We start from the raw sequence: 21,198 nt of genomic DNA on the forward strand, positions 1-21,198 counted from the left end.
TTTTAGTGTAATTTCAGTATGGTGTACAGATCTATTGTCAAAATTTTTACCGGCAAACAATACCTTGAATTTTATTTTACGAAAAAAATCAAAAAGGTCCAGTTCTAATTGGAACCAATCCACACTAGAAGTGGGACTAAATGATAATCCCTTATTCAGGGCTGAAATTTCCACATTAGATAAGTCACGTGATGATATATTTACCACAAGATTTTCTATGGATTTTTGCTGAGTTTGTATTCCTTGTTGACAAATTGACGGTCCCTCTTTGCTCTGAAGGCTCATCAGCGATCAGCGCCTCTGGTAGACAATGCGCATGCGCATAATGACGTATTGTGCGATGACTCATACACACAGGTGCTAGGATTACGCAATGTTTAGTTCTACGTAGTAAGAGAGTGCACAACGCTATCAGCCGATCCAGCGAGGGTAAGATGTTTTTAACTTTATTTTATACACCTGTTTTCCAACATTCTCACATGTTATTATACACATGTAGCCCATCTGATTGATTGGCCTTATTACAGTGAATGCACTATTTACACTATGTATATGGAGTGTTTCTAACTTATTTTTTTATTTATGTATTAGCACATCTATGGGGGATTCCATTGATATAAACATTTTTTGTATACTTGCTGTATCACTATTACACAATTTTACTATATGTATGTAATTGGCTTTATGACCTTGTATTACATATATATGTGTTCTGTGTGTCACATTATTATGCTTGAGAAAGGCTCGTGTTGAGCTGAAACATTGCACCGTGGAATAAAAGGATCTTCACTTTGAAAATTTGGTAGTGCTGTCTCCATTTCTTTTTTTGCCTTGACTGAGGGGTCACCTCGGACTGTGACCCAGGAGACGTGCACCCTCTTGAAAAATGTATCCTGTGCTGCTGATCTATACAAATCATTAAATAAAATTGTACCTTCAGAAGACTCAATGACGGAACCAGTGTATACCGGTTGACAGAGCGGAGTCACAGGCAATAAGTGCTCACCGGCTTGGGCCCAAGAATGAATCCACTGTCTCGGTCAGCACCACTCCTTGTTCCCATCTGGACGTCCTGAAGGACCATGCGGAAACACCAAATGTTATGGCAGTATAGACTCTTCTCAATCTCCATATGAAATCACATCATTCACTTTCTTTAGGTTAAGAAGGTTTATTGTGTGTACAGAGCTCTGAAGTCTTATTCAGAACGGACATCATCATTAATTACAGCAGTTTATATAGCCAATATGACGTATGTGTGACATGTGCACCAGGAAACCGAAATAATTAGCATACAATAGCAAATGTTTACATTACACAATGTGGCCAAGTTAAATTAATTATCAAACAATAGTCTACATAACAAAATGTGGTAAGGCTAATTTATCATATACACAAAGGTTAGTTGAACAGATGAACTTCCTGTAACTTTCTGTCTGTTAGCTGACACAATAGAATCAGTATAGCTTCAGTTCTCCTACTAGACACGTCAGTATTCTCCATATTGATACATTAGTAAAAAGTTTTAAGCGTAGCTAAAAACATATTTAAACTGCTATTATGTCCCTCTATGTGAATACATTACTCCTAGCAATTTTTTTCACTTCAAAGTACCTTTTTTTGTAGCTTTTTTTTCTTGTGAAACCGTCCACATCTATTTTCTCACACTTCCTGATTCTGGCAGTTGCTAGGGGCGTGTCTTACTGTGTGTGATGTTATGATTTGTCTGTATCTTTCATGGGCAGTGAACTCCGAGGTGATCATTACAATACTGTGAGCGTGCACTGAGCTATACAAAGCACAACACATTATATATAGAGATGGAAATATCTCTGCACACTCCAGAAGAAAGCAATCAGAGGTTTTCTTTTCACTTTCCCTGGCAAGGGAAGGGAAGATAAAACGGCAGGGTGATTGGGGGGGGGGGGCGGTACGGAGCAGTCCTAGTCTTATCTGATGCTAATTAGCAGCTCAGATTACAGTGTCCAGAGACTCTTTGCTGGAGGGAAGGGGGAGAATCATCCAGGCACAGAGACCAGTGCGCACAGTGTCTTCCATGCGCTCTAATGCTAGAGAACTGTGTAGTGTATAGAGGCAGAGAGACCTTCCTGACGTCACGATGGGGGCGTGAACATCTGACGTGAGGATGGGGCCACCACCCACCCGTACTCATAGGCAGCAGACTCTGTACACTGATACATTCAAACGGTGTACAGATTTCTTCTAGCAACGGGAGAAATACAAGAAATAAAATGTGGTAGAAAAGTGTCAGAGTGGCCATTTATAATACAAAAGGGATCCAAATGAATTATTAAAGTATATTACAAAATATATTTATACTACACATGCTGCTAGAAAATACAAAGTTGATCGAACGTTTAGTTACGCTTTAATGTCTTAATTTTTGCCTATGACTGGGAGTTGTAGTCCTCTCCTCCCTGCGGTGTCCTCTGATATATCATAATAAAAGCCTGGGCATGCTGAAAGTTGTAGTCCTCTCCTCTTATACCTCCTCCCTGTTGTGTCCTCTGATATATCATAACAGCCTGGACATGCTGGGACTTTTAGTCCTCTCTTCTTCTACCTCCTCCCTGTAATGTCCTCTGATATATCATAACAGCCTGGACATGCTGGGACTTTTAGTCCTCTCCTCTTCTACCTCCTCCCTGTAATGTCCTCTGATATATCATAACAGCCTGGACATGCTGGGACTTTTAGTCCTCTCCTCTTCTACCTCCTCCCTGTAATGTCCCCTGATATCACATAATGCTATAATAAAGAATATCCACCCAATACGGAAAATAAAATACTACATTCTTTATTAAGACACAAAACAGTTGTAAATACCATTTAAATAGCAGCCATAAAACCAAAATGTACCTAAAATAAAACAAAAAGAGGACAGTGCATAATCGTAAGGCAGGACATATATGGCGGTAACATAGGTCAAGATCACTCAATATAATGACTCTTCAAACACAAAACGGAGCCTTTAAGACAAAATGGATTCCAAATATCCAAGATGAAGTCCACACAGAATGTACTTATTTAACCCCTTTAATGACCAGCCTATTTTAGACCTTAATGACCAAGCTATTTTTTACGTTTTTCCATCGTCGCATTCCAAGAACAATAATTTATTTTTTTTGCGTGGACATAGCAGTATAAGGTCTTGTTTTTTGCTGGACAAATTTTATTTTTTAATAGCACCATTTTGAGGTACATATTATTTCTTGATTAACTTTTCTTGGGGGGGGGGGGGGGGGAATAGGAAAAAAATCAGACATTTCACCACTCTTTTTCGCGTCCTGAATCTATGCCGTTTTACCGTGTGGTATAAATAACACAATAACTTTATTCAGCGGGTTGTTACGATTGCAACGATATCAAATTTGTATCGTTTTTTTGTATGTTTTACTATTTTTATACAGCAAAAACGCTTTTCTTCCATATTTAAAGAGCTATAACATTTTTTATTGTTCCGCTGATGCAGATGTATGAGGGCTTTTTTTTTTTTGCGGAAAGACTTGTAGTTTTTATTGGTAACATTTTGGAGTAGATGCGACTTTTTATCAAATTTTTTTAATATCAGGATTCACAGAAAACAGCAATTTTTCCGTAATTTTTTATTAATTTTTTACGGTGTTCACCGTGCGGGTTAAGTAATGTAATAGCTTTATGGACGGGGTCGTTATGGACGCGGTGATATCAAATGTGTGTAACTTTTTTAATAGTAAAGCAGTTTGTAAGGGGAAAAAGCGGGTTTTTCATTTTTTTTTTTAATTGACTTTATTAAACTTTTTTTTACTAGTCCCACTAGGGGACTTTAATATGCGATCCTCCGATCGCTATTGTAATACACTTCAATACTTTTGTATTGCAGTGTATTACTGCCTGGCCGTTTAAAACGGTCAGGCATCTGCTAGGACATGCCTCCGGCATGACCTAGCAGGCATTCGCTACAGGCAGACCTGGGGGCCTTTATTAGGCCCCCGGAGACACAGGACCTCGGCGATCTTATCGCCAGGTGTCAGTGGGATGAGAGGGAGCTCCCTCCTTCTCTCCAAAAATTACTCTCAAGATGCGGTGCACGCTATTGAGCACCGCATCTGAAGGGTTAACGGGCGAGATCGATACTTATATTGATCTCACCTGTTAAAATAGGGACGCCCCCAGCCCTCAGCTACGCCTGGCAGGTGAGAGCAGGGAGATTTGACAGCTCCCTGCTCTGTTTAATTTATTCTGATGCAGCGCCGTAAAAAGGCTTATGCATGAGAATAAAGCCCTTTAGTGGCCGCCGTGAAAAAGGCGTATTGGCGGTCACTAACGGGTTAAACATCAGTTAATCACTTTCACGTACACTTAATTATAAGAACGCAGTAACAGATGATTTTGGTTTCCTTAGACTTAATTCTTCTTTTTCTTATCTAGTGAAATAATGAGAAGCAGATCAGCTAGGGCAATCCTACCCCTGACGAATAGGTCCGTTCAGTCCCTGAAATGCGTTGGAGCTTTATTGTCCATGCTGATACCCCAGGCTACTATCTCTTACATTACAGTTTAGTTTTTGAGCACTAACTACACCAGTCAGGGTGCCACTATAGTACAGGCAATCCTCCATTACTTTAATAAAATGTAGACACAATAAAGAACCAGGATGTGGTGCCAACTCCTGAGCATGAGAATAGCCCAACCAATCCTCAACAACCATCTGCCCAAGTGGCGAGTTTTCTGGTATCTTAGCGGAGTATCTTCCCTATCTCTACATTTTAGACGTACTAGCTTGCTTACCTACTGCATGAAATACTTAGTGAGTAAAGTTGTGTGGACTGTAGGACTTTGATAAGGTGAATTATCCCTTTATCCTGGTCCATGGTGTATCACTGTCCCCTGGATGAGCAATCCCTAGAATCTTATTTCTCACATTCTAAACAAGAATATGGCTTCATGTAAATTCTCTAAGTTTAAAAAACGTATTTCCTTGTAAAATATATTCCACATATAGAGCATCAAAACAGCTTCTCCCCTGTGTGACTTCTCTGATGATCCTTAAGTTTGCATTTAGTAATAAAACATTTCCCACATTCTGAACATGAATATGGCTTCTCTCCTGTGTGAATTCTCAAATGTGTAACAAGACTTGCTTTATCTGTAAAACATTTCCCACATTCTGAACATGAATACGGCTTCTCTCCTGTGTGACTTCTCTCATGTATAACAAGACGTGATTTATCTGTAAAACATTTCCCACATTCTGAACATGAATATGGCTTCTCTCCTGTGTGACTTCTCTCATGTCTAACAAGATGTGATCTATATGTAAAACATTTCCCACATTCAGAACATGAATATGGCTTCTCTCCTGTGTGAATTCTCTCATGTGTAACAAGACTTGCTTTATCTCTAAAACATTTCCCACATTCTGAACATGAATACGGCTTCTCTCCTGTGTGACTTCTCTCATGTACAACAAGACGTGATTTATATGTAAAATATTTCCCACATTCTGGACATGAATATGGCTTCTCTCCTGTGTGACTTCTCTCATGTCTAACAAGATGTGATCTATATGTAAAACATTTCCCACATTCAGAACATGAATATGGCTTCTCTCCTGTGTGAATTCTCTCATGTGTAACAAGACTTGCTTTATCTGTAAAACATTTCCCACATTCTGAACATGAATACGGCTTCTCTCCTGTGTGACTTCTCTCATGTACAACAAGACGTGATTTATATGTAAAATATTTCCCACATTCTGGACATGAATATGGCTTCTCTCCTGTGTGACTTCTCTCATGTACAACAAGACGTGATTTATATGTAAAATATTTCCCACATTCTGGACATGAATATGGCTTCTCTCCTGTGTGAATTCTCTCATGTACAACAAGTCTTACTTTATCTGTAAAACATTTCCCACATTCTGGACACGAATACAGCTTCTCTCCTGTGTGAATTCTCTCATGTACAGCAAGATTTGATTTACGTGTAAAACATTTCCCACATTCTGAACATGAATATGACTTTTCTCCAGTGTGAGTTCTCTCATGTATAACAAGATCTGATTTATGTGCAAAACATTTCCCACATTCTGAACATGAATACAGCTTCTCTCCTGTGTGCCTACTCTCATGTACAGCAAGATGTGATTTTTGTGTAAAACCTCTCCCACATTCTGAACATGAATACGGCTTCTCTCCTGTGTGACTTCTCTCATGTACAGCAAGATGTGATTTCGATTTAAAGGATTTCCTACATTCTGAACATGAATACGGTTTCTTCCCGGTGTGACTTCTCTCATGTAAAGCAAGATGTGATTTATCTGTAAAACTTTTCCCACATTCTGAACATGAATACAGGTTCTCCCCTGTGTGACTTCTCTGATGTACAGCAAGATGTGATTTATGTGTAAAACATTCCCCACATTCTGAACATGAATATGGCTTCTCCCCTGTGAGAATTCTCTGTGTTAAAAGACCTGAGATTTTTGTGCATTGTTGACCACATTGAAACCTTTTACCGCCTTTCTGAGCTGTACTTGTGGTAGCAATCTGTGATTGGTCAGGAGAAGGTTCCTCATGATTAGGGGAAATATATGATAGATCTGTACTGTGAAGTCCTGGATTTACATTAAGGGTAATGAGGTTTTCTCCTGAAGACTGCTGCATATCTTTATCTTCTACTTTATGATTTATCGATAGCATGAAGTTTCCCTCAGTCTTCTTACTGGAGTTTTCTGTTAGGATTAGGATGAATATAATTAGCTTTTTTTAACCCACAAAGCAGACAAAATTTATAACATTCATTTCAGACAAACACAAATGCAGTTTTGACGGAGTTTTTTTATTTTTATTTCTTAAATTAAAGCCAGAAGTGGATCAAGCAGGAAGGAGAAGTATACGTAATTGGTTTTGATTCTACTCCTGGCTTTGGCTTAAAGAGAAAACTTTGATTACAAAATAAAATATATAGATGGACTTCCGATGGCGGGACATCCAGGATGGCCGCGTTTCAACTTGGCTCCTGCTCCACGCTGCAGCTCCTAGTCTCTGGACCAAGCATCATAGGCTTTTGAGACCTGAGACACGACTACACCCCGGAGACAGCCTTACTCTGCTGCGGGAGCTCATTATCTATTGCCGAATTCGGCCCAACAGGTGAGTGTGAGATCGCTCTTAGAGGCGGCGGTGCCATTACCCGCCAGGCCGCGGGATCTAGGGCCTAATTCCCTGACACGCTACAAGAGAGGTGACACAAACGACCACCGGAGAAAGGGCGGAAAGAGATGAGGGTCCCTTCCAGCACGGCTCCCTTCAGTGTAGTGGGATGATTTGCAGTGCTTGACCGCTGACGACTTCTCACACATTCCCGCAAGACCGACCGGGACACCTCACTGGTATCGGACACTACATCACCGCCTGGATACAGAGAAGTTCTCTGCACTGCTACCCTACTTGCCTCACTGCATGACAACATATCGATGTGGTTTGCTTATCTATGTGACTTGAGGAGAATAACGTTCCTTAAAAACTACTGTTCCCTGCGTGTGAACTGGAAACTTTTAGATATGAAATACAACTTACTGCAGAAACTGCACAGTGTCTGACGCCATGTAGTGGCTGATTTGTAGATTTCTCTACATCCCTGTAACTTTGAATCTCTTGACGCTGAAGTGCACTATACTCTTATGTGCGGACTGACATCCATTGACGGTTTATACTGAGAATACTTTTATATGCACAGGATACTCTACTATCTCTGGTAATCACTACCGACTGGATCATCACATTCACTTTTACGACACAGATATTGGGAAAACTGCCCTCCTCTGTTACATCTTCTAACTAGATGACCGCAACTAGAGGGCGCCTATTCTTCAAATGAGGCAATAGAAATAGGTACATGGGGACTGTGCTCTTTATGTAACCTATTTTGCATTTATAACTCTGCCTCTACCTTGCATTTGAAACGGTCCGCTGGGACCTTGCTATGGACAGAAATCTTACTACAAAATCGTCTGGCAGACAGCTGCGAGCTGACTAAAGATCAGGGACAGAAAAATGCATATACAAAAGCTGCAGGCCAAATACAAGGCCACTTCCAAAACATCCAATACTAAAAGTAAAGTTTCACCTGATGAGGTATCCAATACGGCTGATCTTTTTTCAGGAGATGACATCACTCCTCCAAACCGCTCTCCTAGTTCTAGTCCTCTGGGACTTTTTAATAGGGATGATCTTCAAGCAGTCTTGGTGGCTGACAAAGTATCACAACTATTGATCCCATTGTTTGACAAACGTCTCGAAGTGCTCCATACCTCAATAAATTCCACGCTATCTCAAATTACTAACAATGCGCATAGAATAGTGGAATTGGAAACTCGGGTGCAAGGGATGGAACAAACTATTGCCCACCTTGAAACCACTCTACAACACAGCCAAACATTGGAGGTGGCACTCCGAGACCAGGTGGAAGACATGGAAAACCAACATCGTCGAAACAATCTGCGCTTTGTTGGCATCCCAGAGGGTGTAGGAGGGGAACATCTTTTCGACTGACTAAGGAACTGCCAGCGGCTCTGAAATTGGAGACACTGAGTGACCCTCTAACAATTGAAAGAGCGTTTGGAATTGGCCCTCTGGATGCCAACAGGGGAAACGGAAATAGCAGACCACGTTAGGTTATTGCAAAAATATCTAAATTTATGGGTAAAAGAGAGAATTCTGAGGGCATATAGACAGCAAAGGGAGTTGCGGATTCAGGGTAACCGAATCTTAAGTTTCCAAGATTTTTCAGCCGCAGTATCGCAAAAGAGGAAGACTTTTGTACCCATCTGTAAAGTGCTAGCAGAGAACACGAAATTTCAACTACTATACCCGGCCAAGCTGAGAATAAAAGATGGAACAAGATCACTAACCTTTGACAATCCTTTGGATGCCAGGCGACACCTTCACATGGAAGATGGCTGAGAATATCAAATCATAATTAGGGGAGAGATAGTCCCCACTTTAGCACATTCCTTTAAAAACTTGTTGAATTGCAGATGTACTATGTACTAAACTATATATGAGATTGGATCATATTAAATGCTAGAGCTCAGTACAAATCGTACGGTGCCAACCAGTAAGTGTAAACTATTATAATGCGAAAAGGGGAAAGGGACAAAGGGAACTGGGAAAGGGGCAAGGAGAAAGGGAAATTGAGGGGAAACCACTGGTAAACTGGCACTCGGCTCAGCGATGTATAAAAATATCAAAAATGTATTATCAGTAAGTTAAGAAACAGAGGGTAGCGATAAGTGCGACCCTGTATCAATTTAAACAATCAAACACAAAATACATACAATAGACAAACAAAAATAGACACCACAGGCCCGGCCGGGTCACTAGTACACATGAATTATCAATAATAATCAAGGATTATAACATCAAGTTCAAGATCAAGTGTTGCAGTATGGTAAGCTAGTAATAGACCCGTTCAGTAATGGGCAGTGTGCAGATCATGCGTTTAATAGACCCGTTTAGTAATGGGCAATGTGCAGATCATGCGTTTAGCGATTGGAATTAAAGGGAATGTGTTGCCAGAAAAACATGTTTTTTTTAAAAAAAAGAAACATTTAGTGTGTGGGTGATTAAACATTGTTCAAATTTTTTTTTTTTTTTTGGCACGAGCCAGGAAATATTATAAATTATTTCTAATTTATAATACTACCCATTTTTGGTCACTAGATGGGGCTGTTTCTAAATTGCAGCATTGCAACATTGGGTTAAAAGCCCTCGCTCTAGTGAGCTCTCAGCATCCCCCCCTCCTTTATCCTGGCTAGTGCCGGGATAAACGAGGGGTTTGAAAGGTTTAACCTCCTACACTGTGTGTCGCCATTTTTTGAGGTAACCCACAGTGTAGTAGGTTTACATACAGTAGTAAACACACACAAACACTAACATACATTGAAATCTCTTACCTGCTCCTGCCGCCGCGGCTCCCTCTGGCCCGTCCGCTCCGTTTGCTGCCGCTGTTCCATGTGCACAAGTCCGGAAGCCGCGACCGGAAGTAGTAATATTACTGTCCGGCCGCGACTTCCGGTCCACAGGAAAATGGCGCCGGACGGCACCAATTTTGAATAGGTCTGTGTGGGAGCGGCGCATGCGCAGTTCCCACACAGACGACGTACACGGCAGTCAATGGGACGGGAGCCGTTCGCAGTCCCTATGGGACTGTGGCTGCCGTATTCCATGTCTGTGTGTGTCGTTAATCGGCACACACAGAAATGGAACAAAAAATGGCAGCCCCCATAGGGAAGAAAAAGTGTAAAAATAAGAAACAGTAAAACACAAACACACAAATGAATATAAACGTTTTTATTACAGCACTAACATCTTTAACATATAAAAAAATTATTTGCGATGACACTGTTCCTTTAATGTGTGGAACATATTCAATGTGTCAGGTGTGGATACAAAAATGGGTGTAACTTGATGCACTACATGAGTGCATCCACATATATAACCTATGGATCCCACTGTAAGGATACAATGAAAGGGATGTAAACAATATGTGTAACCTATAGAACTCGCTGTAGGAAATTACAATGAAAAATTGCAATAAATTGCATCAACATAGCATGCAGATTTTAGCCAACAAGATTTGTTCAACAGCCCATGTCAAATAATATACTTATCGCCAATAGTTATGGCTTCTGAAGTGGAGGTTGAGATGTTGTCATTAAATTCCATATGTGCTGTGGATCTGTCAGATTGCAAGCTTTGGTGCTTTTCCAGAGATCATGTTGTGGCCGGCATCCAGGCCAGAAATACGCAGGAGCCCAAAAGGCAATAGTGGTTTTTGAAAAGAAACAGTTATTGTTCAAATGAAGAGAGTTCCTTGATGAACCATATATCATATGGGTTAATAGGCAAGTAAACTAGGACGAAACGTATGTATATTAACCACGTCTCTCTGGTCATCAAGCTCTTGAGTCATCAGGCCCTCATCGGCATGAAGGTTATACGTTTAAAACGTGTATGCAGCAAGCGGTTCCACAGGTGAGTCCACAGATCAATCCACACAATGCTCGGCATTTGACGTCACAGAAAGAGGTGCGTACGCTGACGCGTTACGTCACCACTTGACTTTCCCAGAGCTCTGAGGAAGTTACGTGGTGACGAAACGTGTCACCACATGAGCAGTGTGTGGATTGATCTGTGGACTTTAAGGAACAACTGGGTTCCTGCGATCCTTGGAGGATCACAAACTTAAACTCACGGGAATACAGATGCCATTCTGCGGTACACAACAAATTTTCATATTGATTATTTTTTTATATCCACTACACTCTTTACACACCATCTCGTATCCCGAATTAACCCAATAACAATTTCGGATCATGCACCTATACATATGTCTTTTCGGATAGCTATACCTCAACAGAGAACTATGTTCTGAAGGTTTGCATCGTACCTGGTAGATTCAGAGGACTTTAAATACTATTTAAAGATACAATGGACTAACTACCTGGATGATAATATGGAACACCTAGAAGATGCACCTTTGCTCTGGGCAACGGCAAAAGTCGTAATCCGAGGTCACATAATTGGCTACATAGCACATAGGAAAAAATACAACGGGAACAATTCAACAAACTACATACATCTTTGCGGTCAGCCCAATCAATATATGCTCAGGACCCAACCCCTCAAGCTCAACAAATATAACAGCTAAACATCTTCTAGAAACTTTTGGACAAGTGAACCCACAATGGCAGGTCAAACACACACAGAATAGATTCTATAGATGGGGAAATAAGGCAGGATCTTTACTAGCCACTATGGCAAAGTGAATTAAACCATACAAACCCATCCAGACACTGCGTAATCCTCAAACAGAGAGCTTAACCTGTAATCCGGACAAAATAGGGAAAATCTTCCAGGACTACTTTCAAGATTTATATCGAGCTGCCCCAGCGGACCCTTTAAAAATTTGATCTTTCCTTCACACTTTACAGGTGCCCACCCAGAGGAACAGCAAAATATGTTCGATTCTGTTATACAAAAGGAGGAAGTTTGTGATGTAATTAAAGCATCTGTAAATGGTAAAACACCAGGGTCGGATGGATTCTCGGCTGAATTTTATAAAATGCTGTCTCCAGAAATAATTCCAACTTTAACTAACCTATATAATTCCGCTTATACACAGACAGTTCTGTCAGACTACTTTACGGACTCCAGAATTATTCTCTTGCCAAAACTAAACAAAGATCCGATTGACCCACAGTCTTATAGACCCATATCACTGCCGAACAGCGATTATAAATTCTTATCTAAAATTCTAGCCAAAAGATTACAGCTCATTGTACCACAAATACTTAGTCCAACACAGACAAGCTTCAGTTAGGGAAGCCAGTGCATAAAGAATATTCATGCGGCAGTAGCGGCCACAGTGATAGCTCAAAATCAACATAGCCAGGTAACTATGCTCATGAGTCTAGACTCGGAGAAAGCGTTTGATAAGGTGGAATGGCCTTTCTTGACTGAGGCCCTAACACAGCGCAAATTCGGTGCTACTTTTATGAACTACATAGCGCTCCTACAAACTGACACTAGGACTACAAATCACGGTTAACGGACATAACACACCTCATGTAGATATGTTTAGAGGGGCATGACTAGGATGCCCACTTTCTCCCCTACTTTTTAATTTGTCGATAGATCCTTTATTACATCATTTACAGATCTCCCCAGCATTTCAGGGCATAAAAAAAAGACGAGGTAGAACTCAAATTAGCAGCGTTTGCGGATGACATACTCCTGATTTCCAATCCCAAACAAGCCATACCTCATATATTGAGGGACCTGTCCACCATTTGAAGCCTTTCGGGCTACACTCTCAACATTGATAAAACTGAGGCACTTTTGCTTAGGGGACTGTCACGACCTTTATGGTCATCTGCATATCCGTTTAGGTGGCAAGCTTTCTCGCTGAAATCTCCGTCCATACATACAAACTTTGGAGGGGACTCTGAAGATATGGGGATCTCTGGCCCTTTCATAACTGGAAAGAGCATACTTATTAAAAATGACCGAATTACCCAGACTTTTATATCTATTTCATACGTTCCCAATTTATCCCACGCCAGGGGGACAAAAAAAAAGTCTAAATTTCTTATACCGTAATTTTATTGGGGGGGGGGGGGGGGGAGAGGCCAAGGATAGCGTACAAACTGTTACAACAACCTAAACTCAACAGAGGGATAGCTTTCACTAATATCAGAATATATAATCTGGCATCCTTACTTCGGGTGATAAGGGATTGGATAAATAACAAATCACATTTTTCAGACTCCAAGTTAGAACAAGACCTCCTCCCATATTGTGCACTACCCACCATGCTTCATTTACAGCATCAAATGCTGCCGGAAGGAGTGAAAGATAATCCTCTCTTGCTTTCTACATGGAAAGGGTGGAACAAAATCAGATGCATATTGGAAGTTTCCCCTTTGATCTCACCTTATCTAACCTTAGTCAAGAATCCCAACTTCCAGGATGATGGGTCTCATGCAATATTTCGACACTGGTAAAGGGCGGGTATCAAAAACATATATTTCTTACTTCATGTTGCTGAAAAGAGGATGTATACAAGAATAGAGCTTCTGCGGAAATATCCAGATATCTTATTCCCACAATTCATGTATTTTCAGGCGAAAAATTATATTAACACTTTATTACATAAACTAACCGATAGAGATTGGAACCCCACTATTCATGCGAAATTCAATAAACTCACAACTGTTAAGGGGGCGATATCACGAAACTATCAAGCTCTACACATACTAATAAATTATGCAGAGGCGGCAGTTTCTCTTTCCAAGTGGGTACTGGATTATTCAACTCTTACTTATGGAAATGTTCTGTTGGCAAAAGAACAAGCTCATAAATATTTACCGTCTGCTAGGTATTTGGAAATGAGAATGAAGATATGTCACAGAGCGTATCTCACTCCCACAATGGGTTATTTGATGGGCATATATAATAGTCCTGTTTTAAATGTAGTGGGACTGATGCAAATCTGTACCACTGCTTGTGGCCATGCCCTGTAATGAAATCATTTGGGGATAGACTAAAAACTTTTACTTTAACACACCGGACTAACTTCGTTCCTAATGATGCCTTGTGGCCTATTTTTGGATGCTTGGACAAAGGAAGTTATAACTATACACTGGGAGCAGGTAAATTATTGCACATGATAGCTGTAATGGCAGGAAGGAGGTGATGGAAGTGAGCCCTAATCTACCCACCGCTCTGTCCCTACCTACTTGCAACGACCCGCCCTAGGCGACGGGGTACAACTGGGCGGCGGTCCCTACGCTGTCTAAGTGCACGGGAGAACAAACAGGGAACACGCAAGGGAAGGGGCAGTAGCCACGGAACGCTGCGAGGAAACGCAGCGGTGAATGAGAATGCAGGACCAGGATGAAGAGTATACCAAAGTGGGCGCGGAGAAGGAAGCAAGCCAGGGACAAAGCAAAGCAGGGTAAGCGGAACTGCAGCAAGGCAGAAGCACGGCAGGAGCAGGCTGGAGCAAGCAGCAGTGAGGCCAGGAATCCAGAAGAATTACAAGCACTGAGGAAGAGAACAGGGCAGGTAATAAAGGACAGGGGGCGGAGCTAACTCCGACTGACCAGGCCACGATAGGCTCTCCCACTCCTGAGCCTGCCACCCTGGTTGGTGGGAGATGGTGTCAGTCGAACAGGTCTGGCCTCAGGTGTGGATTGATTAATCCCAGGAGTATACCTAGACGTAGTAGCTGGCAGATCCCTAACAGTACTCCCCCTTTTATGAGGGGCCACCGGACCCTTACTAAAAGGACCCGGTTTAGTAGGGAAGCGAAGGTGGAACCTCCTGATCAATACCCCAGCGTGAACATCACGGGCAGGTACCCAAGTCCTCTCCTCTGGCCCGTATCCTCTCCAATGGACCAGGTACTGGAGGGAGCCCTGGACCATCCTACTGTCCATAATCTTGGCCACCTCGAATTCCACCCCCTCAGGGATGAGAATGGGAACAGGAGGTATCCTCGAGGGGGACCAGGACGGGGAGCAGCGTTTAAGGAGGGAGGCATGGAAGACGTCATGTATGCGAAAGGATGGGGGCAGCTCCAGACGGAAGGATACAGGGCTGAGGACTTCAATGATCTTATAAGGTCCAATAAATCGGGGGGCAAACTTCCTGGACGGGACCTTAAGGCGCAAGTTCCTGGACGACAACCAGACCAATTCCCCGACGACAAAGCGGGGGTTAGCAGAACGTCTACTATCCGCCTGAATCTTTTGTGTGCTCTGGGACGCCTCTAGGTTCTTCTGAACCTGGGCCCAGACAGTGCACAGTTCCCGATGAAAATCCTCTACCTCAGGATTATCGGAACACCCAGGGGAGACGGAGGAGAACCTTGGGTTAAACCCGAAATTACAGAAAAACGGGGAGACCCCTGACGAGTTACTGACCCGGTTATTCAGGGAAAATTCAGCAAGGGGAAGGAATGAGACCCAATCATATTGACAGTCAGAGATGAAACACCTTAAATATTGTTCCAGGGACTGGTTAGTCCTTTCCGTTTGGCCATTAGTTTCGGGATGGAAGGCGGAGGAGAAGGACAGATCAATCTCCAACTTCTTACAAAAGGCTCTCCAAAATAAGGAAACAAACTGTACCCCTCTGTCAGAAACGATATTGACTGGGGCCCCATGGAGATGCAGGATGTGTTTCACAAACAAGGAAGCTAACGTCTTGGCGTTAGGTAGCTTCTTAAAGGGGCACAAAGTGACACATCTTACTGAAGCGGTCGACTACCACCCACACCACCGACTTGCCCTGAGATGGAGGCAAATCGGTGATAAAATCCATGGAGATATGGGTCCAAGGTCTCTGGGGGATGGGCAAGGGACGTAGTAGGCCCGCAGGTCGGGACCTAGGGGTTTTTGACCTAGCGCAAACCTCACAAGCGGTGACGTAAGCCCTAACGTCTTTAGGCAACCCAGGCCACCAATAGTTTCTGGTAATGAGGTGTTTGGTGCCCAAGATGCCAGGATGACCAGATAGAGCGGAGTCATGGTTCTCCCTAAGTACCCTCAGCCGGTATTGCAGGGGAACAAACAGTTTGTCCCCAGGGACGTTCCCGGGAGCTGCACCCTGATGAGCCGCGATATCAGAAGCTAAATCAGAATCCGTGGCAGAAACGATTATACCGGGGGGTAAAATACAAGCCGGATCCTTCTCAGAAGGAGGATTGGCCATGAAACTACGTGACAGAGCATCAGCCTTAATATTCTTGGACCCAGCCCTATAGGTAACCAAGAAATTAAATCTGGTAAAGAATAGTGCCCACCGAGCTTGTCTAGGATTAAGCCTCCGGGCCGATTCTAGGAAAACCAGATTCTTGTGATCCGTAAGGACCGTTACCTGGTGTCTGGCCCCCTCCAGGAAGTGCCGCCACTCCTCAAAAGCCCATTTAATGGCTAGAAGTTCGCGGTTGCCAATATCATAGTTACTCTCCGTGGGCGAAAACTTCCTAGAGAAGTAAGCACAGGGGCGGAGATGGGTGAGGGAGCTGGTACCCTGGGACAAGACGGCCCCCACTCCCACCTCGGATGCGTCAACCTCCACAATAAATGGCTCCTCTTGGTTGGGCTGAATCAGCACGGGGGCCGAGATAAAGCACTTCTTGAGGGTCTCAAAGGCCTGGACGGCCTCAAGGGGCCAATGGAGGACATCAGCACCCTTGCGAGTAAGGTCCGTAAGAGGCTTAGCGACGACCCGCCCTAGGCGACGGGGTACAACTGGGCGGCGGTCCCTACGCTGTCTAAGTGCACGGGAGAACAAACAGGGAACACGCAAGGGAAGGGGCAGTAGCCACGGAACGCCGCGAAGAAACGCCGCGGTGAATGAGAATGCAGGACCAGGATGAAGAGAGTATACCAAAGTGGGCACGGAGAAGGAAGCAAGCCAGGGACAAAGCAAAGCAGGGTAAGCGGAACTGCAGCAAGGCAGAAGCACGGCAGGAGCAGGCTGGAGCAAGCAGCAGTGAGGCCAGGAATCCAGAAGAATTACAAGCACTGAGGAAGAGAACAGGGCAGGTAATAAAGGACAGGGGGCGGAGCTAACTCCGACTGACCAGGCCACGATAGGCTCTCCCACTCCTGAGCCTGCCACCCTGGTTGGTGGGAGATGGTGTCAGTCGAACAGGTCTGGCCTCAGGTGTGGATTGATTAATCCCAGGAGTATACCTAGACGTAGTAGCTGGCAGATCCCTAACAATAGCAGCAGCAGGTGTAAAATCTATTTTACAAACATGGTTACAAAAACAAGCACCGCCATTCCAATTGTTTTTGGATAAATTTCCTTTTTTGTTTAAAATGGATTGGACGGAGACTTCGATATGCAAGACAGCGCTCAGACTCCTTTTTTGGCACATGGGGTTTTATCTCTGTACTTCCGCACCGGATCAGGGAAGCTATACAAAATAATTTCCAGAACACTGTATGGTACCAGGAAAGGGTATTGATGGGGTCTCCGCCGATATCATAACAACAATATTATGAAATGTGAGTACTGGACATGCTCACCGATAGGCGGAATCGCACGATTCACTCTAAAACACTTTGGCACATTTTTTTACCTATACATGTCGCAAGGGAATAGGGTACTTAGTCCTCATTGGGTGGCTATATCTGGTGGAACGTGGGAAGCATGGCTGGCTTTGAGTTCCTCTTAGGAACTCCTACTTATACTTATTTAAAGCACTATTTGATACTTGACTTGGTGTTATTTTATTGTTTTCTTTACTATATGATTTATTGTACTGATAGTGGCGATGTTCATTCCTATTTAATAACTTAGTAGACGCCTCTAAATACTTGAAGTTTGTACGCAAGATCAGCAACAAATTCTGATATAACATCGCTCCTAGATACAGTGGTGTTATCGCTTTGTTGTTTTTGTTCAACTGTAAAAAAGATATTTATTGTGCAAATAGCAATAAAAACATTTTGGAAAAATAATGTATATATCGATGATAAAGTACAGGTTTCTGGTCTATTCCTAGTCAGCGCTTTTATTACATAAACCTTGACTTAATAAAACAAATAAATGTGCGTGCCACCTTACCTGGCAATCAAGCCTTTCTCCTACCAACACATTTGATCCTTCAATACCAATTAGAAATCACTTTAATACTACAGCTTAAAGCAACCCTCCAGTTCCAGGACAATGTATTTAATATGATAGTGTATATGGTGTAACATTACCTGGTGCCCTTCAGTTGTGCCCCTCTCACGTGGATTTTCCGTTTTAGGGTTCCCTCTGTGCTGTTCCATAATGACTTCAGCACTTCTTTGACTATGAGACACTCCCACTGTTCTCGAATTGGCCAGAGCAGCTCACGTGAGCAGTTCTGTCCAATACTTGAACAGATAGAGTATGTTCGACAGTCTGAGAAGCGCTATGACTTCTTTGAGAGAACACAGAGGGGACCCTAAAACAGTGCATCCCCGGCAGAGGGGCACAACTGAACAGCACCAGGCAATATTACACCATGTATCCCATCACACTTATAATTTTGTCCTGAGACCAGGGGGGGGGGGGGGGGGGGCGGCTTTAATATATTTGCTGAAAATCTAACCTTACACACAGTCTTCATTTAACAGGATCATTTTAGAGATTCATGGACATGAAAATTAGATAATAATGGCTGCAGTCACCAGATGTCCATTTTCTAGAACACATTAAGTATGTAGCAAATGTCATGATCTGTGGGTACGTGTACCCACTATGCCGCACCGCCGTAGCGCGGAGGCAGCTGGTCAAATAACAGAGTACCCAAAATATACAAACTTCAGCACAAGGGTACCTGAATAATCTGGACAGTCGCAGTAGCTAGGCACAGATGGAACTTTAGACGGCAGAGAATGTCACACAAGGCGGAGGATATCAGGCTAGGCCATACGTGGTGTACGACAGCAGACTTGACCGATGACAGAACACGACTCCAACACGACTTAGGGCTCAGGAACCAACACAGCACAGTAACAGGCAGTAGGTCATGGGAACAGGATAACACAGAGGGACCATTTGCAAAGACTAACATGGGAATTACAAACAATGCTCAGTCAGGGAGTGAAAGGGGAGGGCACCTTTTATAGTGCGGAGGGCACCTTTTATAGTACAGAGAGATTAGGGCTGATTAATAATAAAATTCATGTGCGCGCACTTGCTCTTTAAAGCCGGGCATGAGCGTGCGCGTGCACCCTACGGGACACAGCCGAACAGAGCGGAAGTGAGTGCTGGCGTCTCCTAGGAAGATCCATGGCCGCAGCCGCTGAGGGGTGAGTAGGAACGGCGGTTCGCGGCCGTGTACACTACAGTATGCCACCTCTTACTCCCTCTTTTCTTGGGACCAGAGCGAGAGAGAAATTTCTTAATGAGGGTAGGGGCATTAGGGCTCTCCTCTGGCTCCAAGGACCTCTCCTCAGAACCAAACCTTCTCCAGTCTACCAAATAGAAAGTCCTTCCTCTTACCCTCTTGCAGTCCAGGATCTCCCTCACCTAAAAAAACACCACAGATGAACCGCTGGGAGCAACTGCGGGACTGGGAGTCTTACTGTAGTGGCTCAAGACAACCTGTTTCAGGAGGGACACATGAAAAGTTTTGGGGATTCCGTGGGTAGGAGGCTGCCGAAGCTTACAGGAGACAGGGTTTATCTGTTGTAGTATTTCAAAGGGTCCGAGGAACCTGGAAGAAAACTTGTACGAAGGCATCTTCAGACGGATATTCTGTGAGGACAACCAGACTTTGGTACCTGGAAGATACAGAGGCGGCTCTCTCCTTTTAATATCCGTTTTTCGCTTCATGCGATCAACTGCTAGCAGAATAGAGGACCGGGTCTGTTGCCAGATTTGCAGAAAGTCCCCAAATGCAGAGTCCGCAGCAGGTACCTGAGATGTAGCCAACACAGGAAGAGGGATTCTAAAATGTTCACCGTACACAATGTAGAACGGTGTGGAACTGGTGGACTCACTTGTGCGAGTGTTGCATGAGAACTCACACTGTACCCAGTCATCATGCTGCATGGAGATGACGTGGCAGAGATAATTATCCATGATCTGGTTAATCCTCTCGACTTGACAATTGGACTGGGGATGGTAGGCTGAGAAAAAGTACAATGTCACATCCAGGAGTTTACAGAGAGCTCTTCAGAATTTCGAGGTGAACTGAACCCCTCGATCAGACCATATGTGAGAGGCAAGCCATGCAGGCGGAAGATGTGCTGAATGAAGAGAGATTAGCTAGTCAAAGAGCAGTAGATAGGCCAGTCAGCGGAACAAAATGAGCCATCTTGGAGAACCGATCCACCACCACATTGCATCACACTGATGGAGGAAGGTCAGTGATAAAGTCCATTGCAATATGCTGCGAGGGGGCGTTGGGCACAGGCAGAGGTTGGAGCAGACCGGCAGGCTTGGAGTGAGCAACCTTGTTAGAAGCACACACAGTGCAGGAAGACAGATTGTCCACAACATCCTTGGGCAGTGTGGGCCACCAGAAATGACGAGTTGTCAGGTCTAGAGTCTTATGAACACCCGCGTGTCCAGTCAGTTTGGAGCAGTGTCCCCAGCGAAGGATTATCCTCCTTTCTGCCAGCCCCACAAAAGTCCTCCCCGGCGGGATGTCTCTAATTTGAAGAGGATTAGCTGTAATAATGCAGGATGGGTCTATGATACATTGCAGGAACTCCATAATGTCCTTTGTTTCAAACTACCTGGATAGGGAATGGACCCTCACATTTTTGTCAGCAGGACATTAGGGAAGCACAAACTGGCTTGACGGGGATTTAGCCATTAAGCCGATTGGAGATAAGGGAGGTTCTTGTGGTCAGTGGATATCAAGATGGGATGAGCTGCGCCCTCTAGCAGATGTCTCCACTCCTCCAGAGCCAATTTGATGGCCAATAACGCCCGAACCCCAATAGAGTGATTGCGCTCAGTGGAGGAAAAAATTATTGAATAATAGCCACACACCACTGCCTTTAAATTGAAGCTTCTCTGGAACAGAACTGCACCAACAGAGTAAGCGTCCACCTCCAGCAAAAACTGTCAAGAGACGTCAGGATGATGGATAATTGAGGCGGAGGTAAAAGCACTCCTGAGG

The 21,198-nt window shown here is 43.5% G+C and overlaps 1 protein-coding gene across 1 annotated transcript in view; it reads right to left on the reverse strand.

The window, feature by feature from the left end:
- Nucleotides 1-2,797: 2,797 nt before the first annotated feature.
- LOC142664497 (uncharacterized) overlaps nt 2,798-21,198 on the reverse strand; it is a 39,697-nt gene continuing 21,296 nt past the window's right edge. Inside the window, exon 4 of the mRNA XM_075843589.1 lies at nt 2,798-6,739. Within this exon, the coding sequence (XP_075699704.1) occupies nt 5,010-6,739 (1,730 nt within the window). The 3' untranslated portion in view covers nt 2,798-5,009. The remainder of the gene's footprint in view (nt 6,740-21,198) is intronic.

Source organism: Rhinoderma darwinii, chromosome 1 (genome assembly GCF_050947455.1).
Source record: "Rhinoderma darwinii isolate aRhiDar2 chromosome 1, aRhiDar2.hap1, whole genome shotgun sequence".
NCBI lineage: Eukaryota > Metazoa > Chordata > Amphibia > Anura > Rhinodermatidae > Rhinoderma > Rhinoderma darwinii.